Source organism: Diplotaxodon limnothrissa, linkage group LG16 (genome assembly GCF_057381915.1).
Source record: "Diplotaxodon limnothrissa isolate DT_005_m linkage group LG16, D_limnothrissa_male_GT1.1, whole genome shotgun sequence".
Classification (NCBI taxonomy): Eukaryota; Metazoa; Chordata; class Actinopteri; order Cichliformes; family Cichlidae; genus Diplotaxodon; species Diplotaxodon limnothrissa.
Window position 1 is genome coordinate 10,272,848 of NC_140611.1, and position 25,253 is coordinate 10,298,100.

General features: G+C 40.2%; 2 protein-coding genes across 2 annotated transcripts in view; both read left to right on the forward strand.

Moving 5' to 3' along the window:
- Positions 1–7,022: 7,022 nt before the first annotated feature.
- LOC146615765 (transmembrane protein 237A-like) lies at positions 7,023–16,102 on the forward strand. The gene is made up of 10 exons (XM_085374560.1): positions 7,023–7,092; positions 7,192–7,320; positions 7,693–7,798; positions 10,195–10,349; positions 11,725–11,845; positions 12,767–12,958; positions 13,405–13,478; positions 14,535–14,622; positions 15,257–15,378; positions 16,035–16,102. The coding sequence occupies exons 1-10, from the start codon at positions 7,023–7,025 to the stop codon at positions 16,100–16,102; spliced, it is 1,125 nt and encodes a 374-aa protein (XP_085230686.1).
- An 872-nt stretch (positions 16,103–16,974) lies between these two features.
- LOC146615766 (abl interactor 2-like) overlaps positions 16,975–25,253 on the forward strand; it is a 33,652-nt gene continuing 25,373 nt past the window's right edge. Inside the window, exon 1 of the mRNA XM_085374614.1 lies at positions 16,975–17,091. Coding sequence (XP_085230740.1) covers positions 16,975–17,091 — 117 coding nt within the window. The remainder of the gene's footprint in view (positions 17,092–25,253) is intronic.

Genomic DNA, 25,253 nt, shown 5'->3' on the forward strand with positions numbered 1-25,253 from the left:
ATATCAGCGCTATGTGGCCAGAAGTGTGATAATATAATTTATTTTGTGTAATAAACAACTGCAAGGATAGATGATTACAACAAATAGATGACTAATACATAAAAGTAATACATAGATGAATAATGATGATGAGTTAAGATGCGTAATCATGGGAACAAGCGGGTTTACAAACAGGAGCAGCTGATTAGCATTAGAAAAGCTGAAATAATACCTCAACTGAAGCCAATTGTACTAAATGCACTAAATGTGCACAGTTACAAGAATATTTTTCGTTCTATTGCTTTCTATTAATTTATATAATTTTAAGTTAAGCAGGACAGAGTTCTTTTAAAGAAAGATTTACTTATATTCTCAAAAGTTAAGCATGACAGGCTTCTGTTTAAGAAAGAGACCTGTTTTACTGTGTTAATGTTGTCATTTTGAGCTAAAAATAAATGGCTAAATGATCATTTGTTTCCCATGGTCATATCACAAAGAATATGCATCTGCTTAAATCAAATTCAAGTCAAATGGTTAAAAAATAATTTCACACACACAAAAAAAGAGCTACCACACTGGGAAGGGTGAAGACAACTAGGTTGCCCGGCCCTGGCCATGAGGTGTCCCTTATTTATTTTTCAGGGAGTTGGCAACCCTACTCTAATCACTTTTTTCTTCTCTTGGCTCCTTGTCAGAGATGGGCAGTAACGCGTGCGTTACTGTAATCTTAATAATTGTTTCAAGTAACGAGTAAAGTAAGGGATTACTATTGCAAAAACGGTAATTAGATTACAGTTACTTTCCCGTAGGAACGCTGCGTTACTGCGTTACTAAAACCGTGATTTTTTTTGCGAGAATGTCTCACGACAGTGACGTAAGCGAGTGCGCCGTTAGTGACAACAGCTGTGTGCAGATCAACAATGGATCACATATCGATTGTGGGAGAGAGTATGAGCGTGCAGCGTTTAAAGCGTGGAAGTACTGACCTTACCTTGAGTTTGATTCCATAAAAAGTGACAAAAACATTAGCGTCCATCGTGCGTGGGAAGAAAACTTCTTTTTACAGCGAAAAAAACCCCTAAACTTCCAAGCAAGCACCGAGTGCGCTCCGACGTAATGGGAAACTCACAGAGAAACTCGCGGATTCTTCAACTGACCGTGGCACACCTGCACCAGGGTAAACCTCCGCCTACCGCAGTCCTGCTTTACAGGTGAAAATAGAGCAACAGGACCGCTGAGTCTTTGACTTTATTTATTTCCTGCTGTGTTTTACTTGCATCTATTTGAAAGAGTGAGTGTAAACACACAAAATATTTTATTTTATGTGCTGGAATGTGCAGAAAATAGGTTTAAATGTTAAACTAATTTATTCAACTCAGAGAATGGTGCATATAATTAAATTTTTGCTTGATGCATAAAGTTAAAAGATTAAAACTGATAAAACAAGTTTTAAAAAGAGACTTTTCCATTTGATTACATTTTGTATGATGGATTATGCAGAAAAAGTAGAATTGGGCTGAAAGAGCTATCACTTTATCACCTATTCAGGTTGTAAATCGTGTTTTTAAAAAGTAACTAAGTAATTAATTACTTTTGAAAATAAGTAATCAGTAAAGTAATGGGATTACATTTTGTGGAAGTAATCAGTAATTAGCTACTGATTACTTTTTTCAAGTAACTTGACCAACACTGCTCCTTGTGATGTCAGAGAGAGCTCATATTTCTAATATGGTCCTCAGCCTCATGCTGGGAATGCAGAAGCCCCACCCACCTGCTGCTCAAAGCTTCCGCTCATGAAGAAAAGTGATTTAGAAGGATAGTTTAATGGTTTAATTATTTATATAGCACATTTAATTACAACAGGAGCGTTGACCAAAGTGCTGTACAAGAATACAACATACATAATAAAACAACTTAGAGTATTAAAAGCAAACACCAAATATGAATTAACAAATAACTCTCATGCTGTATTAAAAGCCAGTAAATAAAAATGCGTTTTAAGATAAGATTTAAAAAGATTGACAGTATGAGCCTGTCTGATGTGTAGGGGTAAATTATTCCACAGCTTAGGCGCTACGACTGCAAATGCTCGATCACCTAGGATGTTGGCTTAAAAGGAGGGCGAGGGATTCTGAATACACTAAACCCGACTGTATAAAATAGATAAGGATAATTTTGAGCACTAAAACGCAAATGATTTATTTTGGTTTGTGATGTGAACGTACACTGAGCTGGAGAGAAACACCTGGCGTAAACACAGAGGGTTAACCTCTCTGTGTTTCTCAGGTTAATCCTTTGCAGGGCAGATGTAGTTCAGCTAATTTAACTGGAGGATTAGCGTTGTCTCGCTACATCCCCCAGCCGGACGGTCATCCACATAAACAACCCTGAGAGGAAGTCTGTGGAGCCCAACATAACAACAGAAAACAAAAACCAGTGAGTGGGTGGGAAAATGTAAGTGGCAGTGTTTATACATTAACACGCACACACACAAGATTTAAACTAGCCTGTTTTCCTTTGTAAAGGTTATTCTTTCATAACCAGAAATTGCAAGTTGAGTGGTGGGTGACATTCACTAGTAATTTAGAAATCATTGAATATTTATGTAGTCTTCTTATTTTAAAAAAAAAAATCATTATTTTTGAGTGTAATCTTTTTTCAGATGCTCACTTCAAGCTGTTTATGTACAGTATGCATGTGTCTGTGTGTGTTGGCCTAATAGGATTGGTTTCAGTGACCTGATCTCTGCCGTGTAAAGGTTTAACCTTTGAGCTCCCATCCTTGACAGAGGACCAGCACACCTGCTCGGTTTCTCAATTTTATAAGGTTAAATTAGGTTGTTGTGTCTTTTTGAATGACATTTTTATCTGGTGGTGGCGATGAGGTAAAGTTACTGATATCCATCCCGATGGCTGGGACACTTTGCTCAAAACTCAAATCATCTAATCAAAGTCATTGGGATTCATTCTCTGGGGATCCAAGAGTATTTTGCTACCCACTATCATGACTACAAACCATTGTTTTTTTAATGTATTAATTGTTGATATGTCCAGAATTAGACAGGATATTTGGGGGGAAAGAGCAAGGGAATGATGTGCAGTATGCATAACCAATCTTCCATCAAGTTGTCCAGCTACTCTATCAACCACAAGAACCTTATGCCTCAACAAATATCCCTAAAACCTTCCTATTGTGCTACAAAATTTACTCTGTGTTTTAATATCAGATGGGAATATGTGTATCAAGGTACGGGCGGAGAAGAGTTGGACCTGGTTCTTTTTCGTGATGACTGAGCTGCAGAGTAACCAGTGATTGGATCTCCCGAGAGAACAACTGAGAGATTATCAGCATCCATGGCTTATTTGAAGTGCAGCCAGCAGGTGACATCACAACTGATCCGCCAACCACAAAGCACAGCTCAGCACATGATCCACCTGTCACTCTAAACCCTAAGACAAGTCTCAAAGCCGGGCGAGCTGCCTTCTCTATGTCTTCTTCCTGCTTCGCCCCACCTTCTCGTCTTTTATTTCCTCTTTTAAATTAAGAGAGGGGAGTTTTTACTGAGAAGCTTTCCTTCAGCTGGATAAGGTCAGACACAGACGAGGACGGTCTGTGGTGTTTCCTCTGCACAGCCACAGACACACTCAGCTGCACAGGTAAGGACAGATATATGCTAAAATGATTATTCTGTACACTTACAAAACTTTTACTGAGGGTTGAGTCAAAGTTGTTACATTTATTAGGCTAATATCTATTCTACTTTTAAGAAAGTCTGGCTTCCAAAGCTCATTTTGGGAAAATGCTGTAGGACACAGAGAGGGGCCTCAGGTAGGACTCAAACCCAGGCCACTGCATTTACCCTTTCTTCTCTCACCCCAACTGGTCGCAGCAGAAGGCCGCCCCTCCCTGAGCCTGGTTCTGCTGGAGGTTTCTTCCTGTTAAAAGGGAGTTTTTCCTTCCCACTGTCGCCAAAGTGCTTGCTCATAGGGGGCCATATGATGGTTGGGTTTTTCTCTGTATGTAATATTGTAGGGTCTACCTTACAATATAAAGCTCCTTGAATATAGTCACACTGTCCAGCTGCCACCCTGATGGTTAGTCTCAACACCAGTGCCCTTTCCATTGTGTCCCAAATTGACACAAAGCATGTGATCTGTTCACACTTGAAAAAATACTTGAAAAATGCATAAAATTAAGTACAAATGTGAAGCATCCATCCATTCGCTTCCGCTTATCCTTTTTCAGGGTCGCGGGGGGCGCTGGAGCCTATCCCAGCTGTCATAGGGCGAGAGGGGGGTACACCCTGGTCAGGTTGCCAGTCTGTCGCAGGGCTAACACACAGGGACAGACAACCATTCGCACTCACATTCACACCTAATGGCAATTTGGATTATCCAATTAACCTATCCCCACAAGCTGCATGTCTTTGGACGGTGGGAGGAAGCCGGAGTACCCGGAGAGAACCCACGCAAACACAGGGAGAACATGCAAACTCCACACAGAAAGATGGTGGAATTGAACTCAGGACCTTCTTGCTGTGTAGCAACAGTGCTAACCACTGTGCCACCGTGCTGCCCTTCAATATCGCAGTAAATTATGGAGAGCGCTGCCATAACAAATTAAAAAGTAGACTAAAGTGCCCTTAATTTAGTAAATTTTAGAATACTTCCCAGTGCACTTACTAGTTTATTAAGTTTAATTAAGTTTTACTGACATAGTGCCAAATCACAACAACAGCCGCATCAGGGCGCCAGACTATCAGAACACAGTAAATTTCCAATTCTGCAGTATATCTGCAGAAAAGCACACCTCAAATAAGAAATGTTTATAAAAGTAAAAACAATGTTAAAAGATCATCATACAAGTGATCTATAGATGTTATAAATAGGATCATATGTGACAACAAATGAAGGAGGGATCATAGATCCTACAATACTACAGACAAAACCCCAACAATCAAGTAACTCTCTTTGAGCAACCACTTGGCGTGGAAAGGAAAAACGTCCTTCTTTAACAGAAACCTCCGGCAGAACCAGGCTCATGGAGGAGCAGCTATCTGCCACAACTAGTTGGGGTCGACGGGAGGGAAACAAGAAGAGAATAACTAATGATTGAATGCAGAGAGGTGTATAAACACATAGTGAGTGGGAAAAAAGTGAGTGAAGAAGAAAAACTCTCCATCATTGGAAGCCCCCACCAACCTGGTCTTATTGCAGTGTCCATTATAGGAGAATATCGCTCTCTCTTTCTAGTCCCTGTCAATACTCTCACTGAAGCATTTTGGATCAACCAAAGGATTTTCAGGGAGTTTCTACAACAGAGCAATAATAATAGATTACAGTAGTCCAGCCTAGACGTTATAAATGCATGAACTAGTTTTTTCACAATCACGCTGAGACATAAAGTTTCTAATTTTAGAGATATGGAAAAATTTTAGAGATAACATCAGTTACCACAATTAACCAGCCAATTGCAGTTACACTGAAACCAATTTGCTGTTCTTCAGGATTACAAGCTGATCAATTCATTCATTCATTCATTTTACCCAGAGATTTAATAAGTCTATAACATGTCTTGAATGTGGTCAAAATTATATTAACATGTATTTTTAACAACCCACAGAGACACATTTTGTTCTGACATCAGAATTGATATGAATACATTAAAAGTCAAATACCAGCACATTTCAACCAGTCAGTACCAGATTAATACCAGTAACATGTAGCTGATATTGAATGTGATTGGAGCTGCTAAACCTGACAGTGTTTCTCAGGTTACTACAACACAACTTCTCTCATTTTTTCCACGTCTATCATTCCTTCATTTAAATGTTAGATGATAACGTGTTCGAAAGTTTGCTCAAATGCATTGTGAGCACAAGCTACTGATGTTTTATTTTTGATGATGGATTTTTTAACCCACCAACACCTTTCTTCATAGAGAGGAAGTTAAATGCAAAATTATGACATTACTGTACAGCACTGCATTTGCTCTGTGGTACTTCAAAGTCACTGTGTATACGTTTTTGTAATCTAGTCACTGATCTTCTCAATTTTACTCAAGCATTTTTTGTTTAGGCCTTAGGAGTGGTGCATAAATATATTGCCTAAAGTGTCTCCATTCATTGGGCAGGTAGGACAAAACGCTATGTTTGATTCTCAGTTGGGCTAATTAAACTTACAGTGGGGAAAATAATTATTTGATCCTCAAGCCAAACATAACGTTGTATTTGGTGGAGAAACCATTGTTGGAAAGCACAACAATACCACGTTTTTTGCAGTTGGTCACCAGGTCTGCACACATCTCAGGATGGATTTTGGCCCACTCCTCTTTACACAAACTCTAAATCTGTTAGGTTTCTTTTGCTGCTGCTTGGCAACTTCCAAGTGTCAGCTCCTTCCACACATTTCTCCTGACTGAGGTTAGGAGACTGGCTACATCACTCCATGACCTTAATGTACTTCTTTTGCCACGCCTTCTTGTCCTTGATTTTACCTCACGTGACCCCATCCAGTGACCCTTGATGCAGTGAAATCGTCTTTTACCCTCAGCAGCTAAACAGTCCAAAGCATATAGTTTCCACCTCCATGCTTAACTGCTGGGATGGTGTTTTCTGGATCATGATCAGCATTCCTCTTCCTGCCAGAGAGCTCGATTTTGGTTTCTTTTGACCAGAGCACTTTATTCCAAGCCTTCTATGAATCATTTAGATGTGCCTTCTTAAGCATAGGGACTTTGTAGATGCCCCAAGATTTCAGTCCATTACAGTGTAGTGTGTTACAAATGGTGCTCTTCACCAAACCATGTGCTTTGTGCTTTATGGTGTGCTTCTTAACCACCTGTCCTCAGAGCTTCAGCCTAATCCATTTGTCTCAAACTGGCATCACCACTAGTCACCTCAATATCCTCATTAACATGAATTAACTGACCTGAATTGCTTTCTAAAGGGAGATATTCTGTGAGACACTGAGAGAGATTTGTGATTGATTTTATAAAGACTTTTTCTGTCTTTCTCTTTGTGCTCCTTACAGAAAAACGACACAATGCCAGCTGTCAAGAACAAGAAAAAGAAGGTGAAGAAAGAGGTTGTTGATGAGGAAGAGCAGGGAGACGGTGAGGGAGTGACAGTCACTACTACCTGTAGTTTAAATGAAAATGTATTCTATCGTCCAGTATTTTTATTTTGTTTTCTTCTCTTTTGTTCTGTTCTAGTCGCCCTGGATGTGGAGATGGAGGAAGTGATCAACAGGAGCCATTCTGACAGTAGAGACCCTTTGACCCCAGAGCCACAGGATCTAGCACCACAGAAGAAGAAGAAGAAGAAGAAGGCACCTACAGTTGGTAACAAAACCTTTACTAGCTTTAACACATGTGTAAAAGGTTGTGACCCAAATCCAGAGGCAATACTAATTCTATACAGAAGACAAAAAGTACGTCTGAATTTCTGATTCTTTCTTTCAGTCTGTTTGATCAGAATTTGCATGATTTTTTTTACATGTACTTTACACCCATTCTGTTTCTTGTTACATATGCCAGTTTTCCTGTAATTGTCATAGAGGCAGTGGGAGTTCTAAAGGCACAGAATAAATTAGATGTTAGATGATGGGCTGCATGACAACAAGCGAGATTAAAAAAAAAAAAAGGGCCTCAGCTAACAATCATGATTGACAACTGTGACCTTTAAAGCTTTCACATCATATATTTCTTTGTCAGAGCACGAAACAGAGCATGCTGATATGCCAAATGGCAACATTGCTGAATCAGTGATAGATGGAGAAGAAATGAATGTCGCTGTAACCAGGAGGACAAAAAGGAAGAGGTGAGTACCAGCATTAGGTCAGATCCTCATATTTGAGCTAGATGGAAAACCAACACTGATGGGAAAATGCATCCAAAGAACTAATCCGTTCAGTTTTTTATTCAGTAAAGAGTTCACTCGTCATTTGTGACAGTCAGGAATCAAATTAGGAAAGTACAAGCAGCAGCATTAACTATGGTAAAGGTAATCATTAGTAAACTGTGGCAGTTAGCTTTAGCTGAAGTGATGTCAAAAGTTAGACTTAGTCACTGTCAGTAATATGAAAAAGAATGTTTTCATAGGACTTTGGTAATAAGCAAAACACAACCAATGATTCAGTAGCTTGTAAAACCAATTTCAGTTCAATGCAATTCAATTCAGTTCAGCGGAGTTTTACTTATATAGTGCCAAATCATAAAAACAGCTGCCCAAAGATGTGTTATATTGTTAGATAAAGACCTACATTACAGAGAAACCTTGAATAGTCACACAACTCCCTATGAATGAGCACTTAGCAACAGTGGAAAGGAAAACCTCTTTAGCAGCAATAACTTAAAGTAATCATTTTCTGCATAACTTTATCAGTCTCTCACACTGGAGGAAATCTGGTCCATTCTCCTTCATATTTGCTGCTGTACTTAGCATGTTGTCCTGCTGCATGATAGGAGTACATGGTCAACGCAGTGATTGCAAGGCGTCCAGATCCTGTGGCAGCAAAAAAAGCCCAATTCATCCGTAGTTTACCACAGTGCTTGACAGTCGGTGTGACGTAATTGTGCTGATATGCAGTTTTTTCTCCAAATGTAGCATGCATGTGCATTATAGCCAAAAGGACATTGTTCCAGCTGTATTGTGTTTTATTCAGAAACACCTTTGTAAACTGAGATATAACTCTTGGATATTTCTGTACTGCTACTTACCAAGATAATATCATGGAAGCAGTACTCCTAGAGTTAGTGTTTCCTGGTCTGTCTTTTGTCACTAAACGCTCATTTTTTTGTTTGATGTAACCTCATAGGGGATTTGAACCAGTAATCTTTCCTTTGCCAAGTTAATGTGTAAACTTCTACATTTCATAGCCTAAATTTACAAAATATGAATATGGAATTGAAAAGCAAAGGTGAGCTGTAAAAATTCATATATACAGGTAATGAAAAATCAAAATCCCCAAAATGTTTTCCCAGAATGGTCTTGTTTCAACACAACAATGCCAGATTACATTATGCACACATTACAACAGCATAGTTCTACACTATAAGAGTCGAGGTACTAAACTGGCCTGCTTGCAGTCAACATTTTGCTTCCAGAACCACAGCATCTGATTTCTTTAATTTTCACATGTATTAATAGAAGAAGATGTGCCACCTTCTTTTAAACGTGTCACAGTAATAAGACTGAAAATGGTAATATTTTTCATAATCATGTTTTTATGATTGCATTCTTTTTGTTTGTGTCTCTATTTTTCACGCCATCCCAGCAAAAGGGTTTACAAGAACAAAACAAACAAAAGGATTTGTACTACCATATCTATAAATCAGTAAATTGCCAATGCACCTGTTGTTTAGATCAGTTATGAGCCAATGAGAGCTATTGTTATGGAGATGAGCTATTTGACAGTAATAAGAGGTAATGGAAGGTAAAAGGCCCTGATGGCAGCTTAATGTAGCTAACTAACAGCTGAGGTTATCACCTTTTATTCAACTTATCTCCTATTACACTGTCCCTTATTTTCAATGTGAGCAAAAATATTCACACAGACACACTGAGTCTGTGTGAATAAAGACACAACTAAGAGTTGTTTGTGTAACATATAGAGGATTTGATTTTGAAAGGAAAACCTACTTCCCATTTACACTCATAAATTAAACATATTTATTTTGAAAAGCTTGCGTCTCTTGGTAGACTCTGGCCTTTAGAGGTCTCTGAGCTTTATGTGCTGATAGTCTAGCATGTCTTAGGTTATCAGTCATCCAGCACATGACAGGGCAGTCATAAGCATTTGAGGTGATAACCCCACTAAGGTTAAACAACTGGGACTCACCATCAGCTCAAAAAGCTGTGTTGGCTTGGCTTAAAGCAACAGTCAGCAATGTCCTGATAACAAAGCCCAGCATGCAGACGTACACAACCAAAGCCATAATGATTATTACAGTTGTCTCCAATTACTCATTGGATTTCTAACACCTTGCAAGAGTCCCTGGTTGCTATGGCAACTCACAAAAAAAGAAAAGAAAAGGGGAGATTAAAAGCTGTTTTTTTGTTTTGGGGTTCAATGTTGACATATTCATGTCAGTCCATGTGTCCACACCTAATAATGACTAAAGTTATTAAAAAGCAGTAACATATTTCAGTCTGGATAAATGGATGGACTTAGTGCTGCCATGTGACAAAACCCTCTTCCCAATGTCACCTGACAGGAAGGCGAAGGCTACAGAGCACTCCAGCAATGATCTGGGAGCAGAAAATGACGATATCATCACAGACTCCCAGTCGCCCATCCCCCAGCATTCCCTGTTCTCAGCCCCGCACGGACACAGCCATCCAGCTGGCAAAGTGTTTGTGGAGAGGAACCGTGAGTATGAATCAGATTTACCAGGATCAAATACACAACGTGGCAGCAGGATGATGATCCTTCTCATTTTTGACCATGAATGTGAACAGCTATTTTGATTTTTGATTTTATTGATTAGCATTCAAATTCAAATCTCAGTGAAAACAGTGGAAAAAAACAAACAGTGAAAACAGAACAAAAATCTACCATAAAGAAAGAGAGCATGAGACAAGGCTAATCAAAAGGTATTGGCTGAAGCTAAATGCAGAAAAGCATCTAGAAGTTTCAAACTCTACAAACTGCTTCCTTTAAATACTATAAATGAAACCATGGCATGACATGACCAGTGAACATTTCATTTAAGTGGTAAATGGACTGGCAGTTATATAGTATGAGCCAAGTCAAGTCACTTTAGTGCCATTTCAACTATGTGCAGTGGTACATTACACAGTGAAGACCATGATTCCTCCAAGACCATGGTTCTATATATAAATAAACTATACAGTGTCAGTGTTCTGTTAGTTAACTAACAGAACACTGACACACACTCATGATTAGTAGGTGCCCAGCTTTACCTCCTGAGTCCTATCTGCCCCCTTTATTTTTTGATTTTTCCAATAAATTATTTAGTAATATTTCACAAAATAAAATTTGCTTGAATTTTTGTTTGTTGGTTTTACTTTTAATTTTTTGAATAAAAATTAGAATTACCTTCCTAGCCAGACCACTGGCCTCTTTAATCCATCAGGCGCTTTGTCTATGTAGGTCACTGGCAGCTGACCTCATCTGACCCTGCAAATCTCCTCAGACACTCTCCAAGCACTTGGTGTTGCATGGCTTAACTGACTGCTGGCTCTGAAATGACCGCATGATCATTTATGTCATTGCTGCTCTTCAAGATTTCAAAATTTAAACATTTTTTTTTTAAATGTCAGATCGGTGCACCCGGTTTAGCTCAGTGGGTGAGCAGGTGACCATTTGCTGTATGGCCAAAGAGCAGTAGGCCTGGGTTTGAGACAAACCTATGGCTGTTTGCTGCATGTCTTCCTCTATCTTTCTATCTTCACTGTCCCCATCCAATAAAGCTCAGGACAAAGAATAATTTGACTGGTCAACATGTAAAGCTGTGAATGTTAAAAACAAGTTCACTTAACTCCCAATAATGTTTATTATTATGTTCTTAGACAATGGCTGGATTCTGAGGTTTGGATCTGGTTCGGATTATTTTCTCCAGAAAATTGAAGTGATGGAAACATAAGTGTGTGTGTGTGTGTGTGTGTGTGTGTGTGTGTGTGTGTGTGTGTGTGTGTGTGTGTGTGTGTGTGTGTGTGTGTGTGTGTGTGTGTGTGTGTGTGTGTGTGTGTGTGTGTGTGTGCGCGCGCGTGTGTGTGTTCAGGGCGGTTTCAGGGAGAGCGAGTGGAGCATCTCCGACACTCTGAGTTGATGGATGACTACATGGAACCGAGACAGCTCTGGACTACCAGAGATGTTGCAATACGAGTCCACAGCAGCTTCAGGTCTGCAGACACACACATACACATAGAATGGGTTACATTAACACTGGCAGGAGCTAGCTGCAGCAGCTGTTTCAAACTGTTATGTATCTTATACATGTCTACTCAGCCAGTCACATGGCAGCAAACGAATGCATTTAGATATGTAGACATGATTAAGACAAACTGCTGAAGTTCCGACTGAGCATCAGAATGAAGAAGAAAAGTGATTTAAGTGACTTCGAATGCAGCGTGGTTCTTAGTACCAGACAGACTGGTCTGAGTATGATAGTATAGTATGTATTAGTGACAGGCTGGCAGGCTCAGAATTTGAAATCATGGACCCCCTCCTTGCTTATATCAAAGGTTCGGCTGGGCTGGGTATGATGGAGTAATGGTATGTGGGCAAACTTTGGGCCCTTTAGTACCAACTAAGCATCATTTAAACATGGCTTTATCACCACAGTGCACCTGTATTCCAATGGCTGCTTCCAGCAGAATAATGCACCATGTCACAAAGCTCAGATCATCTCAAACTAGTTTCTTAAATATGAGTTCATTGTATTCAAATACCCTTCACAGTCACCAGATCTCAAACCAAAAGAGCACCTGGAATAGGAAATGTGCACCAGCATGTCATCATGGACCAGAATGTTTCCTCCATCTTGTTGAATAATGCCACAAAGAATTCAGAGAGTTCAGAAGGCAAAAGGAGTTCTAACCCTGTACTAGCAAGGTGTAACTAATGAAGTGTCTGGTGAACGTATATCTAATATAAAATATTTCACATACTGTGCCACCATACTGCAGTGGTCCTAAATACACCAATTCAGCAGTTCTTTTCTCTTGTTTTGTCACAGAGAAACAAAGACTTTCAATGAGTAGCATGAGTAGCTGCCATGAAACCAGTTTAACGTGGTCCTGTGGTGTGATCTCCACCTGCAGGGTGATAGGTCTGTTCTGCCACGGTTTTCTGGCCGGCTTCGCAGTGTGGAACATCATTGTTGTGTACGTCTTAGCGGGCGAGCAGATGACCACGCTCCCCAACCTGTTGCAGCAGTACCACCTGCTGGCCTACCCAGCTCAGTCTCTGCTCTACCTGCTGCTGGCCATCAGCACTGTGTCTGCATTTGACAGGTTTGTGAGTTTAATAACTCAGAAGTCTACCTCTGCAGTCTCATTGCGAAGCGGAGGTGGAACCCATGTCATTGTTTAAGCTACTTAAAGGAGTGCGGTTCAGTTTGTGGACTTTATCATGTCATATTAATTATCTTTGAAGAATCTTTAATTATTCAACTTATGCATTTTTACATTATATCTTTCAGCTCTTATTGTTTTAATTGTTCTTGTATTTTGTTCATCTCAAATGTTAAACTAACGATCCCCAAATTTCACTGCTCTTATAATTTAAAAGAAATTAAGAATCTGCACTTGGTGGAAACATGTACTGGAGACCTGTATTTCCACCAGCAATTGAAAGAAATAGTCTCATAATTGTCCAAATTCCCGCTGGACAGGAATTGTTGACTTGAATAAATAAGAAGATGAAAAGTAACAGCCTTGCTGTTTTGCATCATCTGCAGAGTGAACCTGGCCAAGGCCTCCATGGCCCTGAGAGGCTTCCTCACCCTGGATCCTGTCGCTCTGGCTTCCTTCTGTAAGTAAGACAAGACAAAAGCAGAATGATGACGATGTTGATGTTAAGGCCTTAATGTGGTTAAGGACTATGCAGTCCTGTAAAAAACTAGAATACACCTTTACTCCCTCCATAGAAATTACAAGAGTAAGTAGGACCCAGGTACTGCTAATCAAATGCACCTGATTAATTCAATTATATCAAGGCTTTAGCAATTTGCTGGTCTGTCATTCCAAAGTCCAGGAGTGGACATAGCACCAAATTCCCCCCACGGTCAGACTGTGCAGTTAAAAATTGCAGGAAAACCAAGAGCTACATCTCAGTGTTCTCCTAGCAACCTTAAGAAGTAAAAGTAAAGTTTGCCAGGAGGAAACCTCTTTTTCTCTTAAAAGGATATGGCAGCACGGCTTGGGTTAGCAAAGTTACATGTGAACAAACCACAGGACCTCTGAAACAAGACAAAGTGGAGATGTTTGGCCATAATACAAAGGACAGTTTAGAGAAAACCAAACACAGCATATCAGCACAAATACCTCATACTAACTGTCAAGCACAGTGGTGGAAGGATATTGAGCTGGGCTAGTTTTGTAGCGTCATGACCTGGACACCTTGTACTAATGGAGTCAACCATGAACGCCTCTGCATATCAAAGTATTCAAAATCGAAGTCATCTGTCTGACAGGTAATATTTGGCTTACCCTGGGTCATGTAAAAGAACAATGATCGCCAGCTTGGCAGCAAATTCAAACCTCATTCGCACTTAAATGCTGTGGGGCTTCATAGAGCTGCGCATGAACAAATGCCTACAAATTTGAAAGATCCAAGGTTTAAAGAAGAGTGGGCCAAAATTCCTCCACAACAATGTTAGAGACTGATAAAGTCATTGAGAAAACAATTACTCATTGTAAGGCCGGTTAAGGTAGATCTAAAGCTAATGAATCATGAACCTAGGCATGTTGGACCTGGTCATTTTTTATTTTCTTACTGGTTTTTCACAGGATCTCATAGAAAACTGAAAAAATGTTATTTTTTAAATGCCTGTAAGTATCCAAACATCTTCTCTCTTTGTGTGCTCAGTGTATTTTATAGCCCTGATCCTGTCCCTCAGCCAGCAAATGGCCAGCGATCGCATCAACCTGTATCCCACTGCCAATGAGACTCTGTGGTGAGATTTTTGTTTTCATTTTTATAAGTCAACATTTTTAGCGTGATCTTGGAAAAGCAAAGAGGAAAACAGATGAAAGCAATACTTTCCACAAAAAGTTCAAGGTTGACATGGCAACTGAATTTAAAAACTGATAGGAGCTTAAAGGGCTAAAAGGAAATATCTGATGCAGGATGGTTTAAAAGCAGGTGTTTTACATTTACATTATATACAATACTTTATTAGTATTTCTGTGGTTCTAGTAGAACACTAAACGTGTATGAGAAGTTTATTTTTAGCCATTTTTAGGCATTTTCAGGCAATTGTAGTCAAATGTTGTTTTTTCCCATGATGAAACTAATTTGAATATCTTTCTATATATTGAGTAATACTTACATTTTAATTGTATGGCAGATTTAAAAACAAAACTCTTTTAAAAACCAAAAGTGTCCAGAAAACATTCACACATTTCCACATAAAAGGAACATCTTCCTTTTAACAACACTGAGACCTGAGGCACCATTGCACCTTTATTAAACTTAACTTGGAGTTCTGCTATTTTCTCCTTATCATGGCTGGAAAACCCTCCTGAGGACTCAATCTTGACATGGAATGGTAAAATAATAACTGCTATTTAACCCCTCATGTCCTGCAGGCCTCCTGGTTCAGAGCAGCAGATCCTGCGGCCGTGGATTGTGGTGAACCTGGTGGTGGCGCTGTTGGTGGGCGTGGCCTGGGCCGTCGTCTCCACACGACCGGACATCGACTACACAGAAGGCAAGTTTAGCTAAAACTAACCTTATATAACTTGAGACATTCCATCATCCAGTGATGAAAGTAACCAAATGTAGTTAAGTACAGTTCTCTGGTCTTTTGCATTACTTGTACAAAAATACACTATTGCTCATAACAAATATGTATTCCTTTTAAGCTACAAAACTTTTTTTTTTATAGAAATTGAAATGTAAAAATCACACAGAGGGATGTTACTTAACTTTGGGGACACCTTCTTGAGCAAACAGGAAACTTTAATGATACTTCAAATCCTGTGGAAACAGTGAAATAAACTAAAAACATGGTAATAAAACTACAACAACAGAAATCGTAAAAGGCTTCTGTAGGATTTGCCAGGTGTTTTGGCCACACAGCACACGCACATGGAGTCTCCTGGACTCCAAATACACCAAGTAGCCTGAAGGATTAATGACACATCACTTTTTTTTTTTCATTTAAATGTAGCTGTACAAAGTATAAAAGTAATACTTTTGATGCATTGCTGTGTTCCAGGTGTCATTCTTTACATCACCACTAGATAGAAGCAAAGTGAAACATGTTCAAACCCTAAAACACGAGGCAGACATTCACATGTCATCAAGCCAGTGTGTGCGCGCTTTGTAGAAATGTAAGCTGATGGTCTGGATTTCCTTTTGCAGAGTTTTTGATGACAATGGAAGTGGAGGGATACCCGAGAGGAGATGAGAACCTGGAGATTCCGGCCTGAAAACCTTCTCTCTCACTGTGTCTTTGTCTCTGTCTTTGACTCCAAGTCTGTTTTACTAATTTCATTTATGTTGTTGTATAATGTAGCTTTGTGTTTGAACTGATTTTGCAAATAAACTAATAAAGGCTATATGGTGATAGGTGGTTGATACTTCTGCAGGGGAATAAGCGCCAGAAGAGCATAAAATACTTTCTGGTGTTTGTACTCCACTTGTAAATGTTTGTATTATTTTCATTCCTCTATTTTTGCTTATGGTCGTTTGCACCTTTTAGCAGTTTTGTCTGTGAAGTCATTTTGTGTGTCTGTTGTGTTTTGTGTTCTCATCAGTTTTTGTGTCTTTGTGTGTTTTCTGTTTGTGGTCATTTTACCCATTTTGCCTATACCAATTTGTATACACAACAGCATTTTTGATGCCTTGTGTTGTAATTGGGAAGTCACTTTGCATGTCTTTGGATGTATCTGTAGCCATCCTTTTGTGTATCCCTTTGATGTCATTTTGTGTGCCTTGTTTGTTTGTAGCTGTTTTATAAGTCATTGTAATATTTCCGAGCTCTTTTTGCCTCTTTTGCCGTCATCATTTGCATCACCTCCTGCATGTATTTCATAAGAGTTTGTAGTCGTTTCCGAGATGTTTTGCGTGACTTTGATTAACATTCCCTAAAAAGAAGGTTAAACAGTCAAACGAAACAATATCATGGCCCCACCTTACGACTGTGGGCTCTACACTTGTGCCTGGTAGTCCCTCAGAGCACTTCCACTCGCTCACTTTTCTTCATGCCATCACAATAATGAGATTTCCGCACAGCCCCTGAAGGCGCTAGGATCCATCCATTCAGCGCGCGCTGCAGCCGTGTAGTAAAAGCCATGTAAAAATGGCGGAGCTGCAGATGCTGCTGGAGGAGGAAATTCCTGCGGGACGAAGAGCGTTGTTGGACAGTTTTACCAACCTGGAAAGAGTCGCGGAGTACTGCGAAAGCAACTATGTCCAGGTACATGCTCATATTTAAGCAGCAAGTGTATAAGTTGGGTGAAATGACACATCGAGGCAATGTCAGTTGGGAGTAGGCGGTTTGGATAGAGGAGTGATGGAATGACCGTGCCAGATTCCGTTATGTTACCCGTGGCTTTTATGTAAAGGGGAAAAGTCACAGCGAATTCAATGCAAACACTGACCCGCTGATGCCTGAATAGGAAGGTTGTCGGGGTCAATTCGGTTTTTTAAAAAATATCCTCAAACACATCTTTACTAGTGAAAAATCAACTTTTGCAAGTGGTTTGCGCAGCACCGTGTTGTTTTCTGATTGAGCGTGACTCCGTGGGAATGTGATGGGTGGATTTTGGTTAGTTTTAAAAGTTTGCTTTAACCGGATTAAGTTTGAATATGTTCACTGAATGGGTGCCGAATTAATTGTCGAGTTGCGTTTTTATAGTAAAATGTCTCTTGCAAAGTTTGTGATGTTTATGTAAACAGGCAATCGCTTGAGCAGAGATGTGTTAATGGGAGTCTGGCGCGACGCTTAACTGGTATGTGATTGTGGCCGATAACTTGCCCCGTAAATCGCTGCTGAGATTTATGATTTACTTTTAATGCTATTCGTCTGATAATTTAAACAAAATATATAAACAGTTTTTATTTATTTATTTTCATCAAATGATAACCGGCAGAATTAAGGGAATCTGAAGATAATTGTTAGTTTCAGTCCTAATGAAACATTGTTTCAATTTGCCATCAAAGTGGCAAATACGGCTGTTATGACAAATAAATGTATCAGATTAATCTTTAGTATTATCCATTATAGAGTCCGTTTGTCCTTGAAGATGCAGCTAATGATTAATATCCTCGCTGATTGACCTGGCAGCTTTTTCTTGATACAAATTATGCTTTTTTTTAATGCTGTTACAGTGGTTGATGCTCATATTAACATGGCCAAAGTTTCAGACCATGAGGTCCATGTATGTTCAAAACATACTTTAGAGTGCTCGAAATGCTCTTTTTCAGACACTTTCTTCTCCTCTTTGCTCTGTATGACGTCAGTGACAGCGGAGATCCCAAATATGGTCATGTCAGGCTCACAACTCTAGGCTAATTTATGCAAATATGACATGGAGGAAAAGGGGTTTGCACTTATTGCTCTTTCCATCGTTGATGGAATCGGACGACGTATGCGTCAAGTGGACATTGTGAAGGGAAGGGGACAAGAGTGGATCTTCTCTGTGGCTGGCAAATGGACCAACAACACCACAAGCAAGACCTGTTCTATCACATACTTTGTACACTGTTTCTATCTGACATTATGCATGCAGGCTGCAAATGTGAACCATAATTTTTGTTTCTGGCTGTAAGCATATAAGGCCCACCACCTGCTTTTCAAACCATGGATGGTCTAAAACAGGGGTGCCCAATCCCAGTCCTCGAGAGCTACTATCCTGCAGCTTTTAGATGCATCCCTACTCCAACACAGCTGAATCAAATGGTTTGATTACCTCTTCAGCATGCCATCGTGTTTGGCAAAGGCCTGATAACAAGCCATTCATTTGATTCGGGTGTGTGGGAACAAGGATGCATCTAAAAGCTGCAGGACGGTAGCTCTCGAGGACCGGGATTGGGCACCCCTGGTCTAAAAGATGGATGTAGCTACCATTATGCCACCTGTTGGTTTGTGAAGTCTTATTTTTGAATTTTCAAGCTGATGTTCCCCCCCACCCCCCAAACGTAATGTTTGTCATGTCATTGAAACCGGACGTGACGAGCAAAGGTTGGATCTAAACTGCACATACAGCAATTTTCAACTGCGACTTACTCGAGGCTGTTGTGTTATAGCACAGTAATTTGTCATGGGCATAATACAGCCCCTTAAATTTAGTGTTAAATTAACACTCATTATCCACTGATGGCTTCTTGAGAATGTGAGATAGTGAGTTAGACACCAGTAGCTGTACTGGGCTGCCATCCCTCCACCCCCGTACTTGCTTAGCGGAGAGTGTATGAGTACGTGGGCAGGCGAGGCTGTTACGGACAACTGTTCCTCCTCAGCTGGTCCTGTATACACACCTGTTCATCGCCACATTTCATTTAGATTCGTGTGTTTGTGTGAGTCTTACTGTCAGTCAACAAGTGAAAGTGCATCAACAGTCTTTCTTCTTTAAAGGCCAGAAGCACACAGGCGCTACATGATGCATCACCGAAGACCGACACAGAAATCTTGTTCTGCACATCTACACTTGATGAATACCACAAGGGCACTTTCTTTTTCCCCTCTTTTATTCCTTCTCCTCTCTATTTCTCCCTTCCTTTATAACCTTTGACCTTTTTATTTCTCAACCTGTTTTCACGCTGTACTAGCTTGGCATTAGCTTCCTCATTTTAGCAGTCACATCAGCAGTAACATGTCATCTTCTCAGGAAAACTGAAAGTCTTTTTTAGCTCGTTAGACTGCTCACACTGCATGTTCAGATTGAGCCTAGCAAGGCTAACTCAGTACCCAGAGGATGGCCTACATTTATGCAGCCAGCAGATGATGTGATTGTTACATAATAGCGCAGTGTGCTGATCCTGTTTTATGGGCTAAATATTTGGATTCAGAGTTTACCCAGGTCAAGTCGTTGTTTGTCTTATGTGGCCACATCCTGGCATCCTTGTGGTCCAAATTCAGATTTAAATCAGTCTAGTGCTTTTTAAGGGGTGGGATTGGGAGGGTTACAGAGTGTCTTTATTCTTTTCATCCAGAATCAACTTTCTGGGATTCCTTACCTGCATCAAGGTGCTTTGAGTGTTCATTTGTTTCCAGTGAACAGAGATTTTCAGTAACATAATGTTGCAACTGTACAAGATACAGTCATGAAACTTTGCACGTCTATGGTTGACATCAAACCATAGACCACACCTGGCTTTGAACAAGGGTGTGGTCAGTTTTGAGCATTAAATAAAGGCTTCCTGGAAGTGGGGAGGACAAGGGCTCCTTCCCATTTTATTTTGTACAATCCTGACATGCAGACAAACACCTGTGAGCAAACACTTGGCAACAGTGAAAAGGGAAAACTCTCTTTTAAGAGGAAGAAACCTCCAGCAGAACCAGGCTCAGGGTGGGGCAGCCATCTGCTGCGATTGGTTGGAGGTGAGAGGAGGTAGATGAGACAAAAGACACACCGTGGAAGCGAGCCAGAGATTAATAATAATGAATGACTAAATGCAGAGAGGTGTATAAAAACGGAGAGCATGAGAAGAGGTAAATGAAGACAAAACACTCAGTGCATTATGGGAAACCCCCACAGCAGCCTAGCCTTATTTAAAAGGATTCAGGGTCACCTCATCCAGCTCTAACTTTATGCTTTATCAGAAAGGAAAGCTGAAGGCTCTGTCTCCCATTCTACTTTTAAATATCCTAGGCACCACAATTGAGCCAGTAGTCTGATGGCAAAATGCTCTAATGGGGTGCTATGAGGTCTTTAACATAAACTGGGGCCTGATTATTCAAGACCTTGTAATCTGTTATGTGGTATAAAAACTGATTTCCATGACAAATGTAACCTGAAAATATCTCTTATGTGAACCAGTTGCAAACTGGTCATTAGTTGTGTTTATTAATAAAACTATGTTTGGAAGAGGCAAAGTAGGAGGAGAGTATGAAACTATCGAGTCCGCCTGTATGCACAGTTTCACAGCTGTCTGCAGATATCAGGCTGATGTCAGGAGACACAAACAGCAGGAGCTGAGCTTGTGTGCTGACTTTCCTGTTCTGCCTCTGCTCAAAGTGATAATTAAAGTGGATTTTAATGCTCTGCTCTATTGAAGCCTCTTGTTCTGACTGCCCACAGCTGTGTGGGACTACTAGAATGTGTAAAATATGACAGCTTTGCAGGTGGTGCAGATCTTAATGCTCTGCTGCCATGCATGTGACATCCTTAAATAATACAGCATTTCAATTACACATTATTGGTGGAGTTTTAAGTTGTTGGCTCCTTTTAATAATCGGGGAAAAGTAATTTTTGCTGTTCTTGTGATCAATAATAATGATCATTATTGATCATTAACGTGGTCAGTTTTTAATCAGGGAAATGGTCTATCCTACTTTAGATGTTCATACTTCAAACAGCCATCCAGACTCCTAGCTTTGTCAGGGAAAAAGGCAGAGATGACTGTTCCTGCCTCTTCCAAAGGTGCTGGAGACCCGGTTTTCAATATAACACCACCCACACATCCTCCTCCTTAATGCTGTAGGTTTGTAAACTGAGATAAATTGAAGCTGCACTCTAGAAAGTTAGAGCCTTAAATAGCTGCTTTCTTTTTTACAGAAAGTCTGTTGGAATATTTACTGTAACACAAAGGAAAAGATATTAGAGAAAATGATGAAAAATGGTGAGAAAAAAAGCAGCAAAGCAGGCCGTTACTACTTTTCTTTTTTTCAGATAAATTGCAAAATGTGTGGTTGTTTAGCGCCTTCAGCAAAGAATCCGAGCGAGTCTGAACTGAGCATGTGCAGACACGTTTCTCCTCCTTGCCCCAACTACAGTCCTGTCCTGTTTTGTTCCTTCAGGGTTCTCCACAGCTGGTACCGGTTAGCTGTCAGCAGAGGTAGTTGTAATGTAACTCGACCTCCTGCTGCTCATTGAAAACACATGGTAGCACTGCAGGAAGCTGGACATATACTCTGGTGATGGCTGTGTGCGTGTGTGTGTTTTGGGTTGAAAACCATGGCAATTGGTGCATCAGCCTCCACTTTCATTACTGATGCCAGGAACAGCTCCTGCGGGGGCGAAACACGCTGAACATTTGGAAAGATGGGTTTGTGATCAGAAGCTTGGCAAACCTGAGGTGATCATACATGCAGGCTCATAGAACAAAAGTTGTTTTTTTCTCTTTTTCTAATAATTATGTGATATTCAGCTAGCACTGTATAATTAATGTGTTGTTGCAGTGCAGGTTGTGCAGTGGCACTTCAGAAGGACAGTACAACAGTCAGTGTCCGTTTGGTGCATGGTCACATGACTACCCTCTGTGGAGACCAGGTGGAACTGGATGCCAGCTGATGTAGAGACAGTGTTACTCTTTGATTCCCAATAATCTATTCATAATCAATTTAGTTCAGTTCAGTGATAGCACGTGTCCAACAGAGTGATGTCTGCTTCTGGTACCTTAACACTGGCCTGAGAGTTCAGCTGGGTTTACACTATGATGGTGTTTATGTTACCTAATCAATCAATGTTTATGTTGGCTAAATAAGTAGTTGGCACCAGAAATCCTGGTTTGTTAAGATGATGTTTAAAATGTCCGTTAATAAATCCTAGTAGTTAATAAATCGGCTGGGATTTTTAAGTAACATTACTGCCATATTGTCATACTGCCCAAACTTACTGACCGGGATGCCACCTGGATGGCTCCCAGGTGCATTGGACTGGTTTGGGATTGGGGGCCAGACCTCAGATTACCATGGGGGGGATTTGTCATCTCACATGCATGCGTGGCGTCCCCCGGGATGAGCTGGAGAAAGTGGCTCACACCAAAAACACCGGGGTTATTTTTAAATGACTACTTCCATGAAATAATTCTAAATCTGTGGCAAGTATAGTAAACAAATGGAAAATATTCAGCTTTTTTTCCTCCTTTTTTTTCTACAGTTGGATCTACAGATTTAGATTTTTGTCTTTTTTTTTCTCCGCCAAATGCACTTAGCTGTGTTTCCATTTTTCTTCAGAAATAATCAAATCTGGCTGTTTGTATTCCCAGTTTAACCTGCAGGAGTTTGAGAAAACTCCTGTAACATTTTGTACTGCCACAAAGAACAAAATCACAACCAGTCAGCTGTCGATTCCTTTAAAATGGAAATAAAGCTGGGAGAAAATGTGTCAGCCATTAATTAAGAGTGTCGCACAAGAGGTGGGGAAATTATTGTGATCACAGTGTGTTAGTGGCTGACAGACAAGATGGAAAAGTGTGTGTTGTACATTTTATTATTATTCATGTTTTACTTACTGTGAGACCAAGTGGATTCGGATTCAGTGCAGTTCAAATTCATTTTATTTACTGCTTGGGCTTTGTTTTCTTTACATTATTGAGGATCAATAATAATCACTAGTGTTCATCTGCAAAAGTGATTATGCTTCCTCATTTATATTACCAGACGTTAGAAGCAATGTAAAATTTCATTGTGATTAATACTGCTTGACCCAGCAGCTGTTACCAAGCTGCAGTGATGCTGTGTATTGACATTTAAAAAGAGTGCTTTCACTGAGCGTTAAGAGGGTTGATGATGCTGATTTAAAGAGATAGACTGTTTTTTTTCCTCTTAACTAAACTTTGTGTGACTTTAACTGACAAATTGTCTTTTTTTTTAAAGTTCCTCATTGTTCTTCTAGTGTGCACAAAGACTGCTTGTATGTTTTATGTAATCGAGTAATTTAAAAAAATAATTAAAAGTAGAAATACCTCCCAAGCCATTAACTTATATACAGGGAGTGCAGAATTATTAGGCAAATGAGTATTTTGTCCACATCATCCTCTTCATGCATGTTGTCTTACTCCAAGCTGTATAGGCTCGAAAGCCTACTACCAATTAAGCATATTAGGTGATGTGCATCTCTGTAATGAGAAGGGGTGTGGTCTAATGACATCAACACCCTATATCAGGTGTGCATAATTATTAGGCAACGTCCTTTCCTTTGGCAAAATGGGTCAAAAGAAGGACTTGACAGGCTCAGAAAAGTCAAAAATAGTGAGATATCTTGCAGAGGGATGCAGCAGTCTCAAAATTGCAAAGCTTCTGAAGCGTGATCATCGAACAATCAAGCGTTTCATTCAAAATAGTCAACAGGGTTGCAAGAAGCGTGTGGAAAAACCACGGCGCAAAATAACTGCCCATGAACTGAGAAAAGTCAAGCGTGCAGCTGCCAAGATGCCACTTGCCACCAGTTTGGCCATATTTCAGAGCTGCAACATCACTGGAGTGCCCAAAAGCACAAGGTGTGCAATACTCAGAGACATGGCCAAGGTAAGAAAGGCTGAAAGACGACCACCACTGAACAAGACACACAAGCTGAAACGTCAAGACTGGGCCAAGAAATATCTCAAGACTGGTTTTTCTAAGGTTTTATGGACTGATGAAATGAGAGTGAGTCTTGATGGGCCAGATGGATGGGCCCGTGGCTGGATTGGTAAAGGGCAGAGAGCTCCAGTCCGACTCAGACGCCAGCAAGGTGGAGGTGGAGTACTGGTTTGGGCTGGTATCATCAAAGATGAGCTTGTGGGGCCTTTTCGGGTTGAGGATGGAGTCAAGCTCAACTCCCAGTCCTACTGCCAGTTTCTGGAAGACACCTTCTTCAAGCAGTGATACAGGAAGAAGTCTGCATCCTTCAAGAAAAACATGGTTTTCATGCAGGACAATGCTCCATCACACGCGTCCAAGTACTCCACAGCGTGGCTGGCAAGAAAGGGTATAAAAGAAGAAAAACTAATGACATGGCCTCCTTGTTCACCTGATCTGAACCCCATTGAGAACCTGTGGTCCATCATCAAATGTGAGATTTACAAGGAGGGAAAACAGTACACCTCTCTGAACAGTGTCTGGGAGGCTGTGGTTGCTGCTGCACGCAATGTTGATGGTGAACAGATCAAAACACTGACAGAATCCATGGATGGCAGGCTTTTGAGTGTCCTTGCAAAGAAAGGTGGCTATATTGGTCGCTGATTTGTTTTTGTTTTGTTTTTGAATGTCAGAAATGTATATTTGTGAATGTGGAGATGTTATATTGGTGTCACTGGTAAAAATAAATAATTGAAATGGGTATATATTTGTTTTTGTTAAGTTGCCTAATAATTATGCACAGTAATAGTCACCTGCACACACAGATATCCCCCTAAAATAGCTAAAACTAAAAACAAACTAAAAACTACTTCCAAAAACATTCAGCTTTGATATTAATGAGTTTTTTGGGTTCATTGAGAACATGGTTGTTGTTCAATAATAAAATTATTCCTCAAAAATACAACTTGCCTAATAATTCTGCACTCCCTGTATGTGTACACACAGAGAGCGACCTGTCCTTGTAAGGTAAAAGCAGGCTCTTGGCCGTTGGTGGCTGTCTCTCTCTGACAGAAGCTACAAACAAACCTGTGCTTGGTTTAAGATAAACGGTGTAGTGCAGGGACGGATTCAAA